Source organism: Callithrix jacchus, chromosome 11 (genome assembly GCF_049354715.1).
Source record: "Callithrix jacchus isolate 240 chromosome 11, calJac240_pri, whole genome shotgun sequence".
NCBI classification, from domain to species: Eukaryota; Metazoa; Chordata; class Mammalia; order Primates; family Cebidae; genus Callithrix; species Callithrix jacchus.
The window spans coordinates 62,218,723-62,235,212 of NC_133512.1; the positions used below are offsets into that span (position 1 = coordinate 62,218,723).

Genomic DNA, 16,490 nt, shown 5'->3' on the forward strand with positions numbered 1-16,490 from the left:
GATTAAGAAAATATAGACAGATATGAGTCAATCCGTCCTGTTTCTCCAATCCTTTTACCTTAGTTCTATATTTGCAAAATTCCTTATTTTCCTTTAACTCTGGGCTCCATTGGCTTATCACCACAGCTCTCTCTCTTATCAAGTAGAGTAGTCTACTCTGTTCCTTTCAAATGAAGGTAGAGTTGCAGACATCATTTCCTTTAGCTTTGACATCAAAAATATTTGAATTATCAATTGGGAATAAGCTTTAGGTCATTAGAACTGGAGAAATAAAATCTGTCAGTGACTCCAACATTATTTCGGGATTTTTTTTTCATTTTCTCATTTTTGCCCCTTTTGTATAATTTCCTATATTTTCTCTAAGAAGTATTAATGGGTGCTCTCCAGGTTTGGTTAATTTGGGGTAGGCCTTTGTGCTGTCAATGGTTCAGAATTATAGATATGCTAAGAATTTAATTTTTCTTTGCCCTTGAGGCAGCCAGAAACCCTGGATGGTCCAAGCTGCCAGGTCAGAGCCTGTTACTCCAGCACCAGGCAGCCATAGCGTGACAAGTGTTGGGGAGCATTAAGAGAGGGAAGGACACATAGTCAATATGTAGAAAGGAGAAGGAAGAAAGGGAATACCGATGAATAATGATGGACTTTTATATACCAGTAAGCCAAATAATTTTTGTAGTTCACTGATTTTTAAACTAAACGTCTATGGAAATGAGATAAACTGTACAGTTAAAGTGCAAAAAGTATTACATGGCAATTCAGAGCTTTCAAAATGCTCTCACATGTAACCTCTCAGTTGGTCATTCCAACAGTCCTAAGGAAAGTCAGGACAGAGAGCAAACTGTCTCCAAACTTCCTTAATGTTCAGAGATTTAAATGCCTTTCCCTTTTTTAGCACTTTCTAACATGATCTCTTCATTTTATTACTTGATTGAAGAGGCATGCAGATTTTGAAAGGAAAACACAGGTTTTTCCATGGCTTCCATTTTGTCTTGTATATGAAACAATATAAGTTCTAGATGTTTGCTAAATATTGCTTCACTTATTTTGCTATTGCTAAAGCCAGAGAAGGAAGTTTTATCAGACTCCCCCACAAATAAGTTTATCTCTGTAAATTTCAGTTTTTTCTTCTGCAAAAGGGGAGTAAAATAGTACTACTATATAGGGTATGAGTAGGAGGACAAAATGCATGTATAGCATAGGACTGAGCATATCCTAGCCACTCAATGACTCTCATGCTATGTTGACATGTTTTCATAAAATTTGTGAGTATATGTGATCATTTTTGTTCTTTTTCCCAGGTACAACAAAAATTTAGAAGAAGCTAAAAGAATTGGGATAAAGAAAGCCATTACAGCCAATATTTCTATAGGTGCTGCTTTCCTACTGATCTATGCATCTTATGCTCTGGCCTTCTGGTATGGGACCACGTTGGTCCTCTCAGAGGAATATACTATTGGACAAGTTCTCACTGTAAGTGATTTATATTAAGAAATGAACCATTATTTTAAAATGACAATGAAATCCAGTAATGTTGACTTGACTTTAGAAGATGTATTTTGAACAACTATTGAATACTACAGACACACGCACTACTAGGTTAAAAAGTGGAAAAATATTAGATGCATCCGACAACTAGTTTTGTTGTCTTTTTTGCAGATATCTTGCCCAATTTTTCCTGTGGCCTAAATAATACTAATGTTAGCAATTTCAATAGCATGAACTTTTATTTGTTGAGATTATTTGTGTCAAACTTGATGCTAAACACTTCACTTTTATTTTCTGATTTACAATTCACAAAAATGGTAAAATACACCGTTTGACTTCTTTTCAAATTATTTCGAATGGCAGCTAATCTACCTCACAAATTATAGAAGTATAAATTGTTCCTCTTCCTAGAAGATTGTTTGGAAGTTTTCTACGTTAGAGACCTTTGTGCAAGCACACAGTCTTGCCATTTAATTTTATCCTTTTTTATTTGGAAGACAATGAAATAATTTGCAAACCAAATTCAATTTGTGTTTGGATCTAGTAAAATATACACTGTTAAAAGAGTCAGTTCCTTTTTTCACAGGCCAAACACAAGTAAAGTGAAGCAATGAGAGATGATATTTTGTGGAAATCCTTAAAACAATTCCCTTTTTCAGGAGCCAGATTTGTAATATGGATGCAATAATCACCTCTTTTGTTTTTTAAATCTGCTACATCCAACATTACTCAGTCAGGAATGGCTTTTCCCATAACGCTTTTTTGAGTATAGTGATGCTATTATTGGTAAGCTTTAGTTGTTTTAAGAGATGTATTCTGTTTAACTGTGATTGAGATAAGCAGTTTAAATCCAGTATTTACTGGGCATAAATATACCTCACAAACTGAAGGCATCCAGAATAGAGAGTGTGAGGTTTGATATCAGACCAGCTTGGTTCAAATGGCAGCTGTGCCACTTATTAGCCGTATGATTTAGGGCAGCCAGCTAAACTTTTCAAGCCTCTGATACCTTTTCTCCCACGTGACATGACAGGAATGAGCTTTAACTTTCAGTGTTGTTTTGAGGACTGATTGAGATAATGAATGTAAAATCACCTAGCAAAGTTCCTTCTCTGTAAATTACTGAACAATGTAATTCCATGTGATTTAGAAAAAATAAATAATATTAATTTTCATCAACCCCAAAGAAAAAGCTAATCTTTACCAATAAGAAACTGATTTGCATAAAACAAAAAAAAAAGACCTAAAAAGAACATAGCCTGTGGCAAAAAAAACTTAACCTGATACAGGATCAGTGCCTTAGGTGTGTGTGCTTTATAATTTACAAAAAATGTTCATATTCCCTATTTTATCATGATACAACATCTCTGATTGCTGAATAGGGGGAACGGATAGAACCTTGCCTGTTATTCAAATGAAGAAATTGAAGCCAAAGATTCTAAGAGAATGGCCTAACAACATCTAGCTAGTTAGTACTAATTTAGGATTTAGAACTAGGTCTTCCAATTTCTCTGCTAGTGTTTATTTCCACTTTACTCTGCTGATGGTCTAAATAAAAAAATCTCAGATATTGAAGAAATGTAAAAATATCCTGTTATAATATTCTGGCCCTATAAAATTTAAACCATTGTTTTATTGAGCAAGTAAGACTAATTCTGCATTCTAAATTGAAAAGTATTTAAAGTTCTAAAATATTTTTAGTATGGGAAACATAGTGAGATCCCATCTCTACAATTTTTTTATTTTTTTTAATTAGCCAGGTATGCTGGCACCTGTCTGTAGTCTCAGCTTTGTCAGAGCCTGAGGTGGGAGGGTCATCTGAGCCCATGAGGTTGAAGTTGCAGTGAACTAGGATTGCACCACTGCACTCCAGGCTGGGCCACAAAGCAAGACCTTGTCTTAAACTTTTTTAATTTTATGCTATTTTTAATTGACAAACCATAATTGTATTACACTTATGGAGTACAATGTGATGTTTATGTATACATACACACACGCACACACACAATGTGGAGTGATCAGATCAAGCTAACATATCCATCACCTCACTTGACACTTTTTGAGGTGATACATTTGAAATTTACTCTTGGCTGGGTGGGGTAGCCCATGCCTATAATCCTAGGACTTTGGAGGCTGAGGCAGGAGGATTGCTTGAGGCCAGGAAACCAGCCTGGGACCCATAGCAAGATTCTATCTCTACAGAAAATTAAAAAATTAGGTGTGATGGTGCATGCTTGTAGTACAAGCTACTTGGGAAACTAAAGCAGGAGGATTGCTTGAGCCCAGGAGGTAGAGGTTATAATAAGCTATGATTGCACCACTGCATAGTAGTGACAGAATCATCCTCCTCCTGGGTGACAGAATGAGACCCTGTCTCTTAAAAAAGAAAAAAAATGAAAAAAGGAATTAAATATATTGTTAGTTACAAACTTTTAGAATATTTTTAACACCCAGTACTTATATGTTGCCTTGCCATTTTAAATTTTAATTAGCTGTGTTAGAAAGAGATAGAAGTATGAAAAAACTTTTGCTGTCACTATCTGAGTAACCTGATGTTTTTTCTTCACATTCCTCAGGTATTCTTTGCCGTATTAATTGGGGCTTTTGGTATTGGACAGACATCTCCAAGCATTGAAGCATTTGCAAATGCAAGAGGAGCAGCATATGAAATCTTCAAGATAATTGATAATGTAAGTCTGAGTTGGCTACCCATCTATCTAAAAGATTGTCCAGTTAAGAGTCAATTTCTTTGTCTCTTTATCCAGTGGTCCACAAAATATCACTAAAAGTAGTTATTGTAACCTAATATTGTGTTAAAATTTGACTCTGTTTAGAAGCCAAGCATTGACAGCTATTCGAAGAGTGGGCACAAACCAGATAATATTAAGGGAAATTTGGAATTCAGAAATGTTCACTTCAGTTACCCATCTCGAAAAGAAGTTAAGGTACAGTGATCAATGATCAATCAACAATTAATCTGTTTAATGAAGAGTTTCTGATATTTTCTTTAGAGATTATGAAAAAAATGTGTGTATATTTAAACCTAGTATTGAACAGTCAGTTCCTATACCCTGTGTCTGTGAATTGCCTTAAAGTTTTTTTCTCACTTGTCCTGGTAGATCTTGAAGGGCCTGAACCTGAAGGTGCAGAGTGGGCAGACGGTAGCCCTGGTTGGAAACAGTGGCTGTGGGAAGAGCACAACGGTCCAGCTGATACAGAGGCTCTATGACCCCACAGAAGGCATGGTGAGATGACCTATGCTGAGCTAGACACTGTGGCGATCAGCAGTCAGTCACATTGCACATCTTTCTGGTATTGCCCTTTCAACTACAAATGTATGAAAGTCACACTTACATTTTGTTTCAGGTCAGTGTTGATGGACAGGATATTAGGACCATAAATGTAAGGTTTCTACGGGAAATCATTGGTGTGGTGAGTCAGGAACCTGTGTTGTTTGCCACCACGATCGCTGAAAACATTCGCTATGGCCGTGAAAATGTCACCATGGATGAGATTGAGAAAGCTGTCAAGGAAGCCAATGCCTATGACTTTATCATGAAACTGCCTCATGTAAGTTGTCCTTGACCTTTGCCTTTCTAGAGGTGCAAAGAATAAAATGCAGGCCTACTACATAGGAAGTCAGGAAACTACTATAAATAAGAGGAAGGGAAATCCTAAGAAGGGAAATCAAGATTACTTCAGATTTGAAAGCTCTAGCAGTATCAACTGGTCATAGACACATTTTAAAAACTGGGGTTGGTTATTGTGCTAAGATTTGAAGAACTGGACTTGTATTGCCTGTGAGACTTGGGTTGTTTATAGGATTTCTTACCAATTTAAAATATGAGCTGAGATAGCTTGTCCTTGTGCTAAATCATTCTGGCTTTTCTGTGGTAGAAATTTGACACCCTGGTTGGAGAGAGAGGGGCCCAGCTGAGTGGTGGGCAGAAGCAGAGGATTGCCATTGCACGTGCCCTGGTTCGCAACCCCAAGATCCTCCTGCTGGACGAGGCCACGTCAGCCTTGGACACGGAAAGTGAAGCAGTGGTTCAGGTGGCTCTGGATAAGGTCAGTAAGGCTTAGTTCAAACCAACCTGATTTATAAGCATAATAACATTCTACTATCAATTCTTGTAAATACTGGTCTTAGAAAAGGAAATTTCTGATAGCTTCTAGGTGATTTCTTCAGCTATTAAAATAAAAGCATTAGGGCTCTTTGAAATCTTTTCCTATTTGTTTTTTTTCTTTTGTTCAATTTCTATTTATTTTTCTGATCTTATTTTAAGTGATGATGAATAAATTTTCATCTAAAGACACTTGCAAATCTTTTTAATTAACAAATAGAAATATAGACACAAGTGAAAATTCATCTTCATTGTGATCTTCAAAACTTGACTTTGGATAACCCTGTTATTTAGGATCCGAGAGTTTGTAGTATTGCCAAGAAGAGAAAAATACAACCTGAAGGTCCATATTTAATTTTCAAGGTGTTGAATACCACCTTAAGAATCTGTGGGAAATAAGAAACTTCTTATTTCCAGGAGAGAGGCAGAGAGCCTGTGATACTGAAAACCTACCTAAGCCATGAAACATTATTTACTATCAACTGAGTTTTACTGTCCTACAGTGCTTGAGTCTATATGACTTATTCACCATGTAGGATTTGAGTCTTTGCCCTATACCAGGCACTGTGCGTTTGATCTCCAGCATGTGATAGTAACAGAGCTAGTTCTGTGAGGACCAGGAATGTGGAGATGGAGACTTTCTAACCAAAGGTGCTCTGAGTTGAAATGTCACAGTAGAATTCAAAGATGAACCTGTGTTCATTCCAACTCTCCCTGTCTCTAATAAAACAGCACTGAATGTTCCTTTAAACATCCTGTCAATGTGCTTAATAAATTTTTGAGGGAGAAAAAAAAACCATTCTGTGAATGTCTCCAAAATGGAGACAGATGGGATTGTGGCTGTGTCTTTTTCCTCATCATTTTGCTTAATCTGTGATTTCCTCCCTCCCTCCTTTCCTCCCTTCCTTCCTTTCCTCCTCCTCCCCCTCCTCCTCCTTTCTTCCTTCTTTCCTTCTTCCCTTCCTCCTTCCCTTTCCCTTTCCCTTTCTCCTTTCTTTCCCCTTTCCCCTTTCCTTTCCCCATTTCTTTCTGTTCCTTTCCCTTCCTCACCCAGACTGAAGTGCAATGGTGCCATAATGGCTCACTGCAACCTCTGCCACCCAGACTCAAGTGATTCTTCCACCTCAACCTCCCAAGTAGCTGGGACTACAGGTGTGTGCCACCATGCCAAGCTATTTTTTTTTAGATGGAGTCTCACTCTGTCACCCAGATTGGAGTGCAGTGGTACAATCTTGGCTCACTGCAACCTCTACCTCCTGAGTAGCTGGGATTACAGGCACATGCCACCATGCCTGGCTAATTTTTGTATTTTTAGTAAAGACAGGGTTTCACCATGTTGCCCATGGTCTTGACTGGTCTTGAACTCCTGACTTCAGGTGGTCCACTTGCCTCAGCCTCCCAAAGTGCAGGAATTACAGATATGAGCCACTACTTATTTGTTTGCTTATCTGTATTTCCTTATTAATCTATAGTGAAAGTATGCATTAAATTATAAACAAAAACAATTTTAAAAGGTTACATTTAGAAATACTTTGGGGTGTAAATTTCGGGCGGAAATTCCACATGCCCCGTTTTTCTCAAAAACATACAAAGAATTGATCTATTGTCTTCTGTATTTTATAGTTTCTGCCACCTAATTTTTCTCTTGTATATTTCCTTTGTTTCTGAAGTTTTCTACTTCTGCTCATCCTATTGATCCTGAAAGTTTTGTGTGTTGGTTTTGATAATTATATTGCTAGTTACTGGAGAGAAATATAGAGTAACAAAAATCATGTCATGAGCACTGGAAAAGTTACAAAGGTTAAAGAAGTCTCAGACAAAGCCTGGGTATCTGGCTCTCTTCCTCTGTGAAAATAAAAGAGATTTACATGACTCTTCAATTTTTCCATGATTCTTCTACATAGGAATAAATATCACTTATTAAGCACTTGGTATGGATAAGTCACAGTGTTGAGTACTTTATGTGTATTATTTCATTTAGTCATCACAACTACTCTAAGAAGTGAGTACTATTATTGGCCCCATTTTATAGAAGAATAAATTGAGCCTCACACAGACTCCTTGGATAAAAGAAATTCATACATTTATTTCAGGTCAGTGTGACACTGAGGTCTGGGCTTTGCTGCCTCACATTTATTGTCTGTCTTGTTCATCCAGGAGGTCATGTGGGATAGGATATTATGATTCCTAGAGCTGCTTACTAGCTGGTATGTACCAGTACAGCACAATGGCCTGTGTTTGTTTTGATTGGCCAGTGTCTGGGCCTTAGGAATTTGTTGGTTTTCACAAGCCCCTGATTATTACTGCAAATTTCAGTTAAGTAAAATATTTGGGGGCTTACATAATATTAATATGTGACTGTTATATTTGTGTTTGTATTTCTTATAATAAAACATCATTTTAAACTATTATCAATTGTCTATACATTTATTGAAGTCAGAGTTTATCTTATATAGATTTGATGGTTTTACAACGCCCAAAGCATTGGTTCAGTAAATATATGCTGAATGGATAAGTTTTGTCATGTACTTATTAGTATATTCAGAAACCAAATTTCTCTCTCTTTAGGCCAGAAAAGGCCGGACCACCGTTGTGATAGCTCATCGTTTGTCTACAGTTCGTAATGCTGATGTCATCGCTGGTTTTGATGATGGAGTCATTGTGGAGAAAGGAAATCATGATGAGCTCATGAAAGAGAAAGGAATTTACTTCAAACTTGTCACAATGCAGGTATAGTTTAACTTTAGAATTTTCCTACGTCATCTCAGTGATAAACTGATTTTGCATTTAATGCTAAAAATAATTATTATTTGATGTGATTATCTTTAAAAGTAGGAAAAAACACTTGGGGGATTCAGGATGAGACCAGTGTTTAAGATTTCTTTTCTCTCTTGAAAAGAGGGAAAATAAAGAAGGATAAACAGATAAAAAAATTAAAAGGTTTCAGGGTGAGTTATCCATTATAGTAGTCAATAGCCACATGTGCCTTAGAGCATTTAGAGTAGTGAATCTGAATTGGAATGTTGTAAGTAGAGTGTGTACACATCTTGTTCTGAAGATGTAGTACAAAAAAAGATGCAAAATACCTCGATTTTTATATTGATCACATGTTCATGTTGAAATGGTATCATTGGATATCAATAATATTTTGGATATATTAGGGGAAATAAAATATATAATTAAAATTGATTTGACTTCTTTCTTCTTACATTTGTTAACGTGGCCTCTACAAAATTTGAAATAACATGGCTCACAGTATGGCTTGCTCCATATTTCTCTTGACCACCCTGATCCAGAATAAACTTGATTGAGTCAAAACACCCACAAAAAAGGGCCTGAGAAGATAAGCTACATGGAATTAATGCCATGTTATTTCAGTATAGTCAGTGGGAATCCTTCTTCTTTAGTGGTTTTTATTTTCAAATATCATGCAGAAACACACACATACACATAAGACAATCCAGCAGATTAGTGTTATCATTTCCTGCAGTTACTGAACAAATTACTATTTTCCTTGATAGCTGACATTCAGTGATTAACTTGCATTGGTTAGCAGAGCTGAATGAGCTTATGCATATTTCTTGTTTATTTTAGACAGCAGGAAATGAAATTGAATTAGAAAATGCAGCTGATGAATCCAAAAGTGAAATTGATGCCTTGGAAATGTCTTCAAATGATTCAGGATCCAGTCTAATAAGAAAAAGATCAAGTCGGAGGAGTATCCGTGGATCACAAGGCCAAGACAAAAAGCCTAGTACCAAAGAGAATCTGGTATGAAGGGGAATGTGGAGTTTGTTTTAATCTCATCCACTGTGGTTCCCCTAGTTTGGTGGGCTAGGACTATGGCAAGAATGGGAACAAGGAAGGGTTATTCAGAATCCTCTTGTCCTATTCCCCAGAATGTTCCACAAGCCAGAACGTCAACATTTTAAAATTAGGTTAGATTTTAAGAACGTTAATTTATGTGGCAGAATTTTTAGAATTAAAATTTATAGTGTAAAGAGACTATAGTGTGTCTTCAAATAACATTTCTATTCGTTTCTATTCTTGTTAGGTTCTGAATACCAAATAAAAGTTAAGAGTTTGTGGAAATATCATTTATTATTATTTTTAAATAAATGAGTATTGGCCGGGCATGGTGACTCACGCCTGTAATCCCAGCACTTTGGGAGGCTGAGGTGGGCGGATCACGAGGTCAGGAGTTCAAGACCAGATTGGCCAACATGGTGAAACCCCATCTCTACTAAATAATACAAAAATTAGCTGAGCATGGTGGCTTATGCCTGTAATCCCAGCTAATTGGGAGGCGGAGGTAGGAGAATTGCTTTAACCAGGACCCAGGAGGCAGAGGTTGAAGTAAGCTGAGATCACACCACTGCCCTCCATCTTGGGCTACAGAGTGAGACTCCATCTCAAAAAAAAAAAGGAGTATTGTAGCAAAATTCGTCAGCATTTTTTGAAGCTAAATAATAATCACTATGACATTTTTTGAAGCAAAATTGTCATAGTTTATTACTTGATAAGGAATAAGGATAGGATATATTTCTGTATAAATTTTTTTGTATATGTAAGAACTATACATTATAAAATCAATTATAAAAGTTTATAACTAGCCTGTTGTAATAATTTGTGTTTTCTAGGATGAAAGTATACCTCCAGTTTCCTTTTGGAGGATTTTGAAGCTAAATTTGACTGAATGGCCTTATTTTGTTGTTGGTGTATTTTGTGCCATTATAAATGGAGGCCTGCAACCAGCATTTTCAGTAATATTTTCAAAGATTATAGGGGTAAGTGTGATTCCCATTTGTGTGATTTACTTGTGAGTTCTGACTGAAGAATGAATGAGCTGTTTGTGTTTGAACCCGGATACATAAGCCACAAAATCTATGTATCTTCATACGAAACTAATTTGCTTGAAGACGTGAGAATAGAAGTCTGATATGTGATAGGAAAGGTAACTTTGTGAACTTTCCTTTGTCCTCGCAGTTGGTTTTTCCCTAGGGCCTAGGTTATTTCAGCTTCCTGAAATAGTCAATGAAACTGATGAGATGACTTTCTCATACCTGCCAACATTGGGCTCTGAACAAACCTTATCTAACTCTCATTTCACCAGTGTCCAAAGAGAGTTCCTCAAATGTTTGTCAGATTGGCTTGAGAATGCACTGTTCTCTAACATACACTTGTCAGGACATGAGTACGCCTAGCATGCTACTTTTGTAAGATGTAATTTTCATCCCACTTGCTGAGATTAAAATAAAAAGGAACAGCTTCCAAAAGATGGAGGTTGACATATGTTGGTTCCACTCATCTAAACGGTGGCATTTTCAACAATGAAGTTACAATCTGAAAGGAATGCTTTCTGTTTAATAACATATGTCCAAACATCAAGCTGAGGAAACCCTTGCCATAACTGCTGAAAACATTGTGAAGAAAGAGACTGATTACCACAAGAAGCATAAGCTAAACACTGACTTATGATTCTACAAAATATATATGACTATTCAGGTCTACCCATGCCTGGCTAGCTTATTTCAGTTTACTATTCATTCATTGGCTGGGCATGGTGTCTCACGCCTGTAATTCCAACACTCTGAGAGGCCAAAGTGGATGGATCACCTGAGGTCAGGAGTTCAAGACCAGTCTGGCCAACATGGCAAAACCCCATCTCTACGAAAAATACAAAAATTAGCCTGGTGTAGATACAAAAATACAAAAATGTAGCCTGTGTGCCACCTGTAATCCCAGCTACTCAGGAGGTTGAGGCAGGAGAATTGCCCCAACCCAGGAGGCAGAGGTTGCAGTGAGCCAAGATCATACCACTGCACTCCAGCCTGGGTGACAGAGTGAGACTCCATCTCAAAAAAAAATGTATAGATATATATTTACTAGAATTATTATATTTATTATTATGATAATATATAATTATATTATCATAATTATTATTTTTTGAGTCTCACTCTCATCCAGGCTAGAGTGTGGTGCATGATCTTGGCTCACTGCAGCCTCCGCCTCCTAAGTTCAAGTGATTCTACTGCCTTAGCCTCCTTAGCTGGGATTACAGGCATGTACCACCATGCCTGGCTGATTTTTGTATTTTTAGTAGAGACTGGGCTTCACCATGTTGGCCAGGCTGGTCTCGAACTCATGACCTCAAGTGATCCACCTGCCTCGGCCTCTCAAAGTGCTGGGATTACAGGCGTGAGCCACCAGACCTGACCTCAAGAATTGTTTTTTGTGTCTGCTATGTGCCAGATATTTTTCTAATTGTTGAAAAAAATTCTGAGAATGTGACCAAATGTCTGATTCTGTAGAGTAGGTGTTCCAGGGCAGGTATCAGCAAACTTTTTCTATAAACAGTAAGATGGTAAATATTTTAGGCTTTGCAGGCCATATGGTTTCTGTTGCAGATGCTCAACTCTGATCTGGTAGTACACAAGGACAGTGTGGAAACAAATGAACACGGCTGTGTACCATTAAAACTTTATATAAACATTTGGCCAGTGGCCCATTGTTTGCTGATCCTTGCACTGATATATGTCTTGCAGGTTGAGGGGGATAGACTATGGTGTCGTCAGAAAAAGATTTAAAAAAGGAAGTGGTTAAGTTAGGAATGGGTTTGGTTGTAACAAAACCTGAATTTATTGATTTTATACTTTTCTCATTCTTCATATAACAATAAGTCTGGAGGTATATGACCCAAGCCTGGCATATTAGCTCCTAGATACTGAGTAGGCAACCAGATGTCTGCCTCATTGAAGATAGTGGGCTCTGCGTCAGATTGCTTGGATTTATATCCTTGAGCCATCCCTTGTGGGCTGTGTTAACTTGAGCAAATTAAATTAATCTCTCTATACTTCAGTTTCTATTTGTGTAAAACTGTGATGATAATAAATCATACTTCAGGAGATGGTTGCCAGGATTAGAGGAATAGTATATATGAATTTGCTTAGAATAATGCCTGGCACGGAGTGAGAATTTAGTAATTGTTAAGATTTTTTTGGACTGACTAGTCAAAAAAAATTATTTAATCTCTTCAAAAATCCTTTGTTGTTGTTATCGTCTAATTGTTTTTTACGAAGGATAAAGTTGTCTGTGTTAGGTTAGGAATGTGGCCGTCTTACAGGACTGATTTTGGCCCACTATGAAGGGAGATGTATGTTTTATTTCCCTGAGGAATGGTTACTCTGTGTGTTCCTTGAGTCCAAAACACCCTATCAGCCCTTCTAACCATCTCTGGAAAAATTTTCATGTATGGTGTTAGGTCAGGTAACTGTAGAGTCCTGGCTGTCTAACTGGCCATTCTACAAAGAAGGCAGGGTCAAGGAAACTCCTTTCTTTTTGAAAGGCCTGGGATAAGTGAATGACCACGGCTCTGTGGTTCACCAAGAAACCATGTCAGATTTTCCATAGACACTTCAGGACAGTTTGAAATGTCCAAATAGTAAAGCTATGAACTGCCATAGTTGTAGTTCTCCACCAAGGGAAGAGGAGAGTATTTGTTCTGATTTCAACTTTACGCAGTTGAGTGGTACTCATGACTCCAAGAGGGAATCTGAGCAGAAAAAATAATGGATCAATTTATGAATGACAGATCCATCCCTGGCCTCCACGGAAGGCAGAATGCAGATACCTTTAAAGCTGGCAATAGGAAAGCCAACCCCGATTTCTAGTGTACTAAGGCTCTCCTGACCTCTGAATATTGGGCTAGATGGGAAATAGGTCATGTCCAGGATGGGTTCTTCACTGATTGAACTAAAAATCTTTTAAATGTTTTCTCACAGGTTTTTACAAGAAATGATGATCCTGAAACAAAACGGCAGAATAGTAACATATTTTCACTATTGTTTCTAGTTCTTGGAATTATTTCTTTTATTACATTTTTCCTTCAGGTAAATGACTCCACTTTCACTTTATTCGTTTTGAGAAATGCATCATTATTCAACTGGGGGAATTTATAAACATCAGTGTAATTTGCCTTTTAGTAGAACTTCTCTATTAACATGGCTACTAACAGCCAACTTTTTCTGACATAGTGAAAAAAAGATGTTTGCCTCCTCTGGCTCCGTTGCTTACCTTCTGCTCTCTACCCTCACTTCCCTCAATTTAACCAGAGGGAACAGAGTGTTTGGCCTAATATGATGATTGGATGTGAAAGGCAGGGACTTAAAATTGGGGTGTGGGGAGCCCTGGATACAAGTCTGGACATAAGTGTTGCCAGTAAATACTCAAATGCCTTCCTGTGTTCTAAAAGCAATAACAAACAAACAAAACCCCATACTGGCTTAAAAAGAGTGAAGGGTTTATCCTTCAACTTTTGTTAAAGGAGAAAGAATCGTTTTAATGATGGAAGAATGTCAATGCTTCAACAAAAATGTAGAAACCATTCGTAAAGAGTTGAATTTGTACAGCTTGCAAATCATTTGGCTGAAATGAAATGGCAAGGAAAGTTTAAAAGTTTAGTATAAGGGCTGGGCCCGGTGACTCACACCAGTAATCCCAGCACTTTGGGAGGCGAGGCCAGTGGATTACCTGAAGTCAGGAGTTTAAGACCAGAATGGCCAACATGGCGAAACTCTGTCTCCACTAAAAACACAAAAATTAGCAGGGTGTTGTGATGCGTACTGATGAAACCCTGTAGTCTCAGCTACTCATGAGGCTAAGGCAGGAAATGTCTCAGAAACCCAGGATGCCAGGAGGTGGAGGTTGCAGTGAGCTGCGAACATGCCACTGCACTCTAGCCTGGGCAAGAGTGAGTCCCTGTCTCAAAATAAATAAACAAATAAATAAATAAAGTTTAGTATGGCAAGACCATATTGGTTTTGGTTCAAGTGCTCCTTGTACCTGTTCCTGATTTTGTGTCCTAATTTTGCATCCTTGGGCAAATAAGTAACCTGTCTAAGCTTCTGTTTTCTTAGTTGTAAACTAGGGATACTGGTGTGTCCTCTTGATTAAAAGGATCATGTGACCAAGTGCCCAGGCCTGTGTGAGGCAGTAGTAGGTAATCACTTCTTAATTGAATGATTAGCCACCTGTAATTCTTAGAGATCAAACTCTGAATTGATCTCTTTATTTAACATGTAAGCATGTATTAAACTTTTAAAAAATAGAATATTGTTCTGGATATTATAGGAGGTGCAAAAGATAAACAGACTAAATTCTTTGTTTACTAAGTACTTACAGTCTCACTGGGGAATTTGACCTTACTAGAATAAATGTGACACTCTAGCTACTTGCAGGATTGCCATACCAGCTATTAATACCACAGGTGTTTGGAGAAGGTAAAGATTGCTCACTGTAAATTTGGTTAAGAAACTTGGAGTGAGGTAGGCTTTGAGCTGGTCCCTTAAACGTTGACAGTTTGAATTGGTGAAGCAAAAGAAGTTAGACCACTACCTTTATAACATCACAGCTCTAGGTGCTTGGGGAGACTGGAACCTAGCTTGCCTGGAAAACAAGTGAAAATGAAGTCTGTGAATTATAGGACCTTAGAAGTCTAGAGATAGCAAAATGCCTAAAGATGTTAGACTGCCCAACTCCTCATCTTAGTAACATGGGGAGGGAGTCTAGTGGGTAATTAAAAGCTCAGGCTCTGGGTTCCCATTCTGGTTAGGAGTCTCATGGACTCAGATTCAATTCCAACTCTGCCCCCTTATAACTGTAGCTTCTGGATCTTATCAGCCTCACTAAACCTCCGTTTTTCTGTAAAGTGGGCTTTTTTGTCTACACCACCAATACAACCTTGTGCCATGGCACACAGTTGCAGAAACATAGCAAGCCCTTGAAATCAGGCTTTCTGACTTTGTCTAATCTGCCTTAGCAAATACAGCAATTCTCCCTCCTTTTATGTAATTGACAACTAGGTCTCTGACAAGGCATATTTCCATCCATAGGGCTTCACATTTGGCAAAGCTGGAGAGATCCTCACAAAGCGGCTCCGATACATGGTTTTCCGATCCATGCTCAGACAGGTATGTCTACTGAGGGTTGTGCACTGGATGTGCCCCATGGACTCAGACAGTGGGAGCTCTGTCATGTTACCCACGCCTAGCTTCTATATTGGTTGTCCCTCAGTCTTATGTCAGAGATGTGGCTGAACCACCCACTAGGTGCAGGCTAGGCTCTACGGTTTGACTGGTCTGGGTGGGCACAAGGAACTAGACAGTTTTAGAAAGAGCCTCTAGAGTGGATTCACCTCTAGCCTATGTCTCACCAGTGGTGGGCGGTGTAGGCAGAAGGCATCTTTGCTACTCCTCATCCCTTTCCTGTCTTTCCTCTTTCTCCTGGGAAACCCAGGGCATGAGTATTTCTTTCCACCAATAGATGCCCTCTGTACTCTCTTTCCACAAATCAAAACTCATCCCTGTGGCCCATTCCTCACTGCCCATTTTCTTTCCTGAGGCTAGACTGAAATACTAGTTCAAGCTGCAGTGTTACTGGTTGATGATGGGTTTGATGGAATGCTTCTCACATTTTGCACCTTCAAAACCCTAATCATGGACACATGTGAATGTTTTCCTTGGGAAATGAGAAAGGAATTATGGGAATGTAACTCAGAACAGCCTGGTTCAAAGGGGAAAGTTCCTTTAACAATTGAAAATTTTGTATGTGACCTAATAACTTTCCATTTTAAAAATCACTAATCACTTGCCATTGAGTAAAATGATGCTTTAAAAGTCTGCCCCATATGTGCCAGGGGTACTTGAACCCTGGCTAAGAGGCATCAGGTTAGTGTGTTAGGGTTTCTAAAGATATTCACATTTTTCCAGCTGTGTATGGTTCCTTAGTCCTTCCCTATTCCTCCCATTACCTCTTGAAAAGAAAATATATTTATGGGAATTGCTAGCAAGTGACTGCCAGAGCCAGGACTGAATCTGAGTAAGA

General features: G+C 38.1%; 1 protein-coding gene across 1 annotated transcript in view; it reads left to right on the forward strand.

The window, feature by feature from the left end:
- Positions 1–16,490, forward strand: part of ABCB1 (ATP binding cassette subfamily B member 1) — a 115,207-nt gene that overhangs the window by 56,159 nt on the left and 42,558 nt on the right. The window contains exons 9-19 of the mRNA XM_054237806.2: positions 1,299–1,470; positions 4,062–4,175; positions 4,320–4,430; positions 4,605–4,730; positions 4,852–5,055; positions 5,383–5,553; positions 8,178–8,339; positions 9,204–9,380; positions 10,250–10,396; positions 13,391–13,498; positions 15,500–15,577. Of these exons, the coding sequence (XP_054093781.1) occupies positions 1,299–1,470; positions 4,062–4,175; positions 4,320–4,430; positions 4,605–4,730; positions 4,852–5,055; positions 5,383–5,553; positions 8,178–8,339; positions 9,204–9,380; positions 10,250–10,396; positions 13,391–13,498; positions 15,500–15,577 (1,570 nt within the window). The remainder of the gene's footprint in view (positions 1–1,298; positions 1,471–4,061; positions 4,176–4,319; positions 4,431–4,604; positions 4,731–4,851; positions 5,056–5,382; positions 5,554–8,177; positions 8,340–9,203; positions 9,381–10,249; positions 10,397–13,390; positions 13,499–15,499; positions 15,578–16,490) is intronic.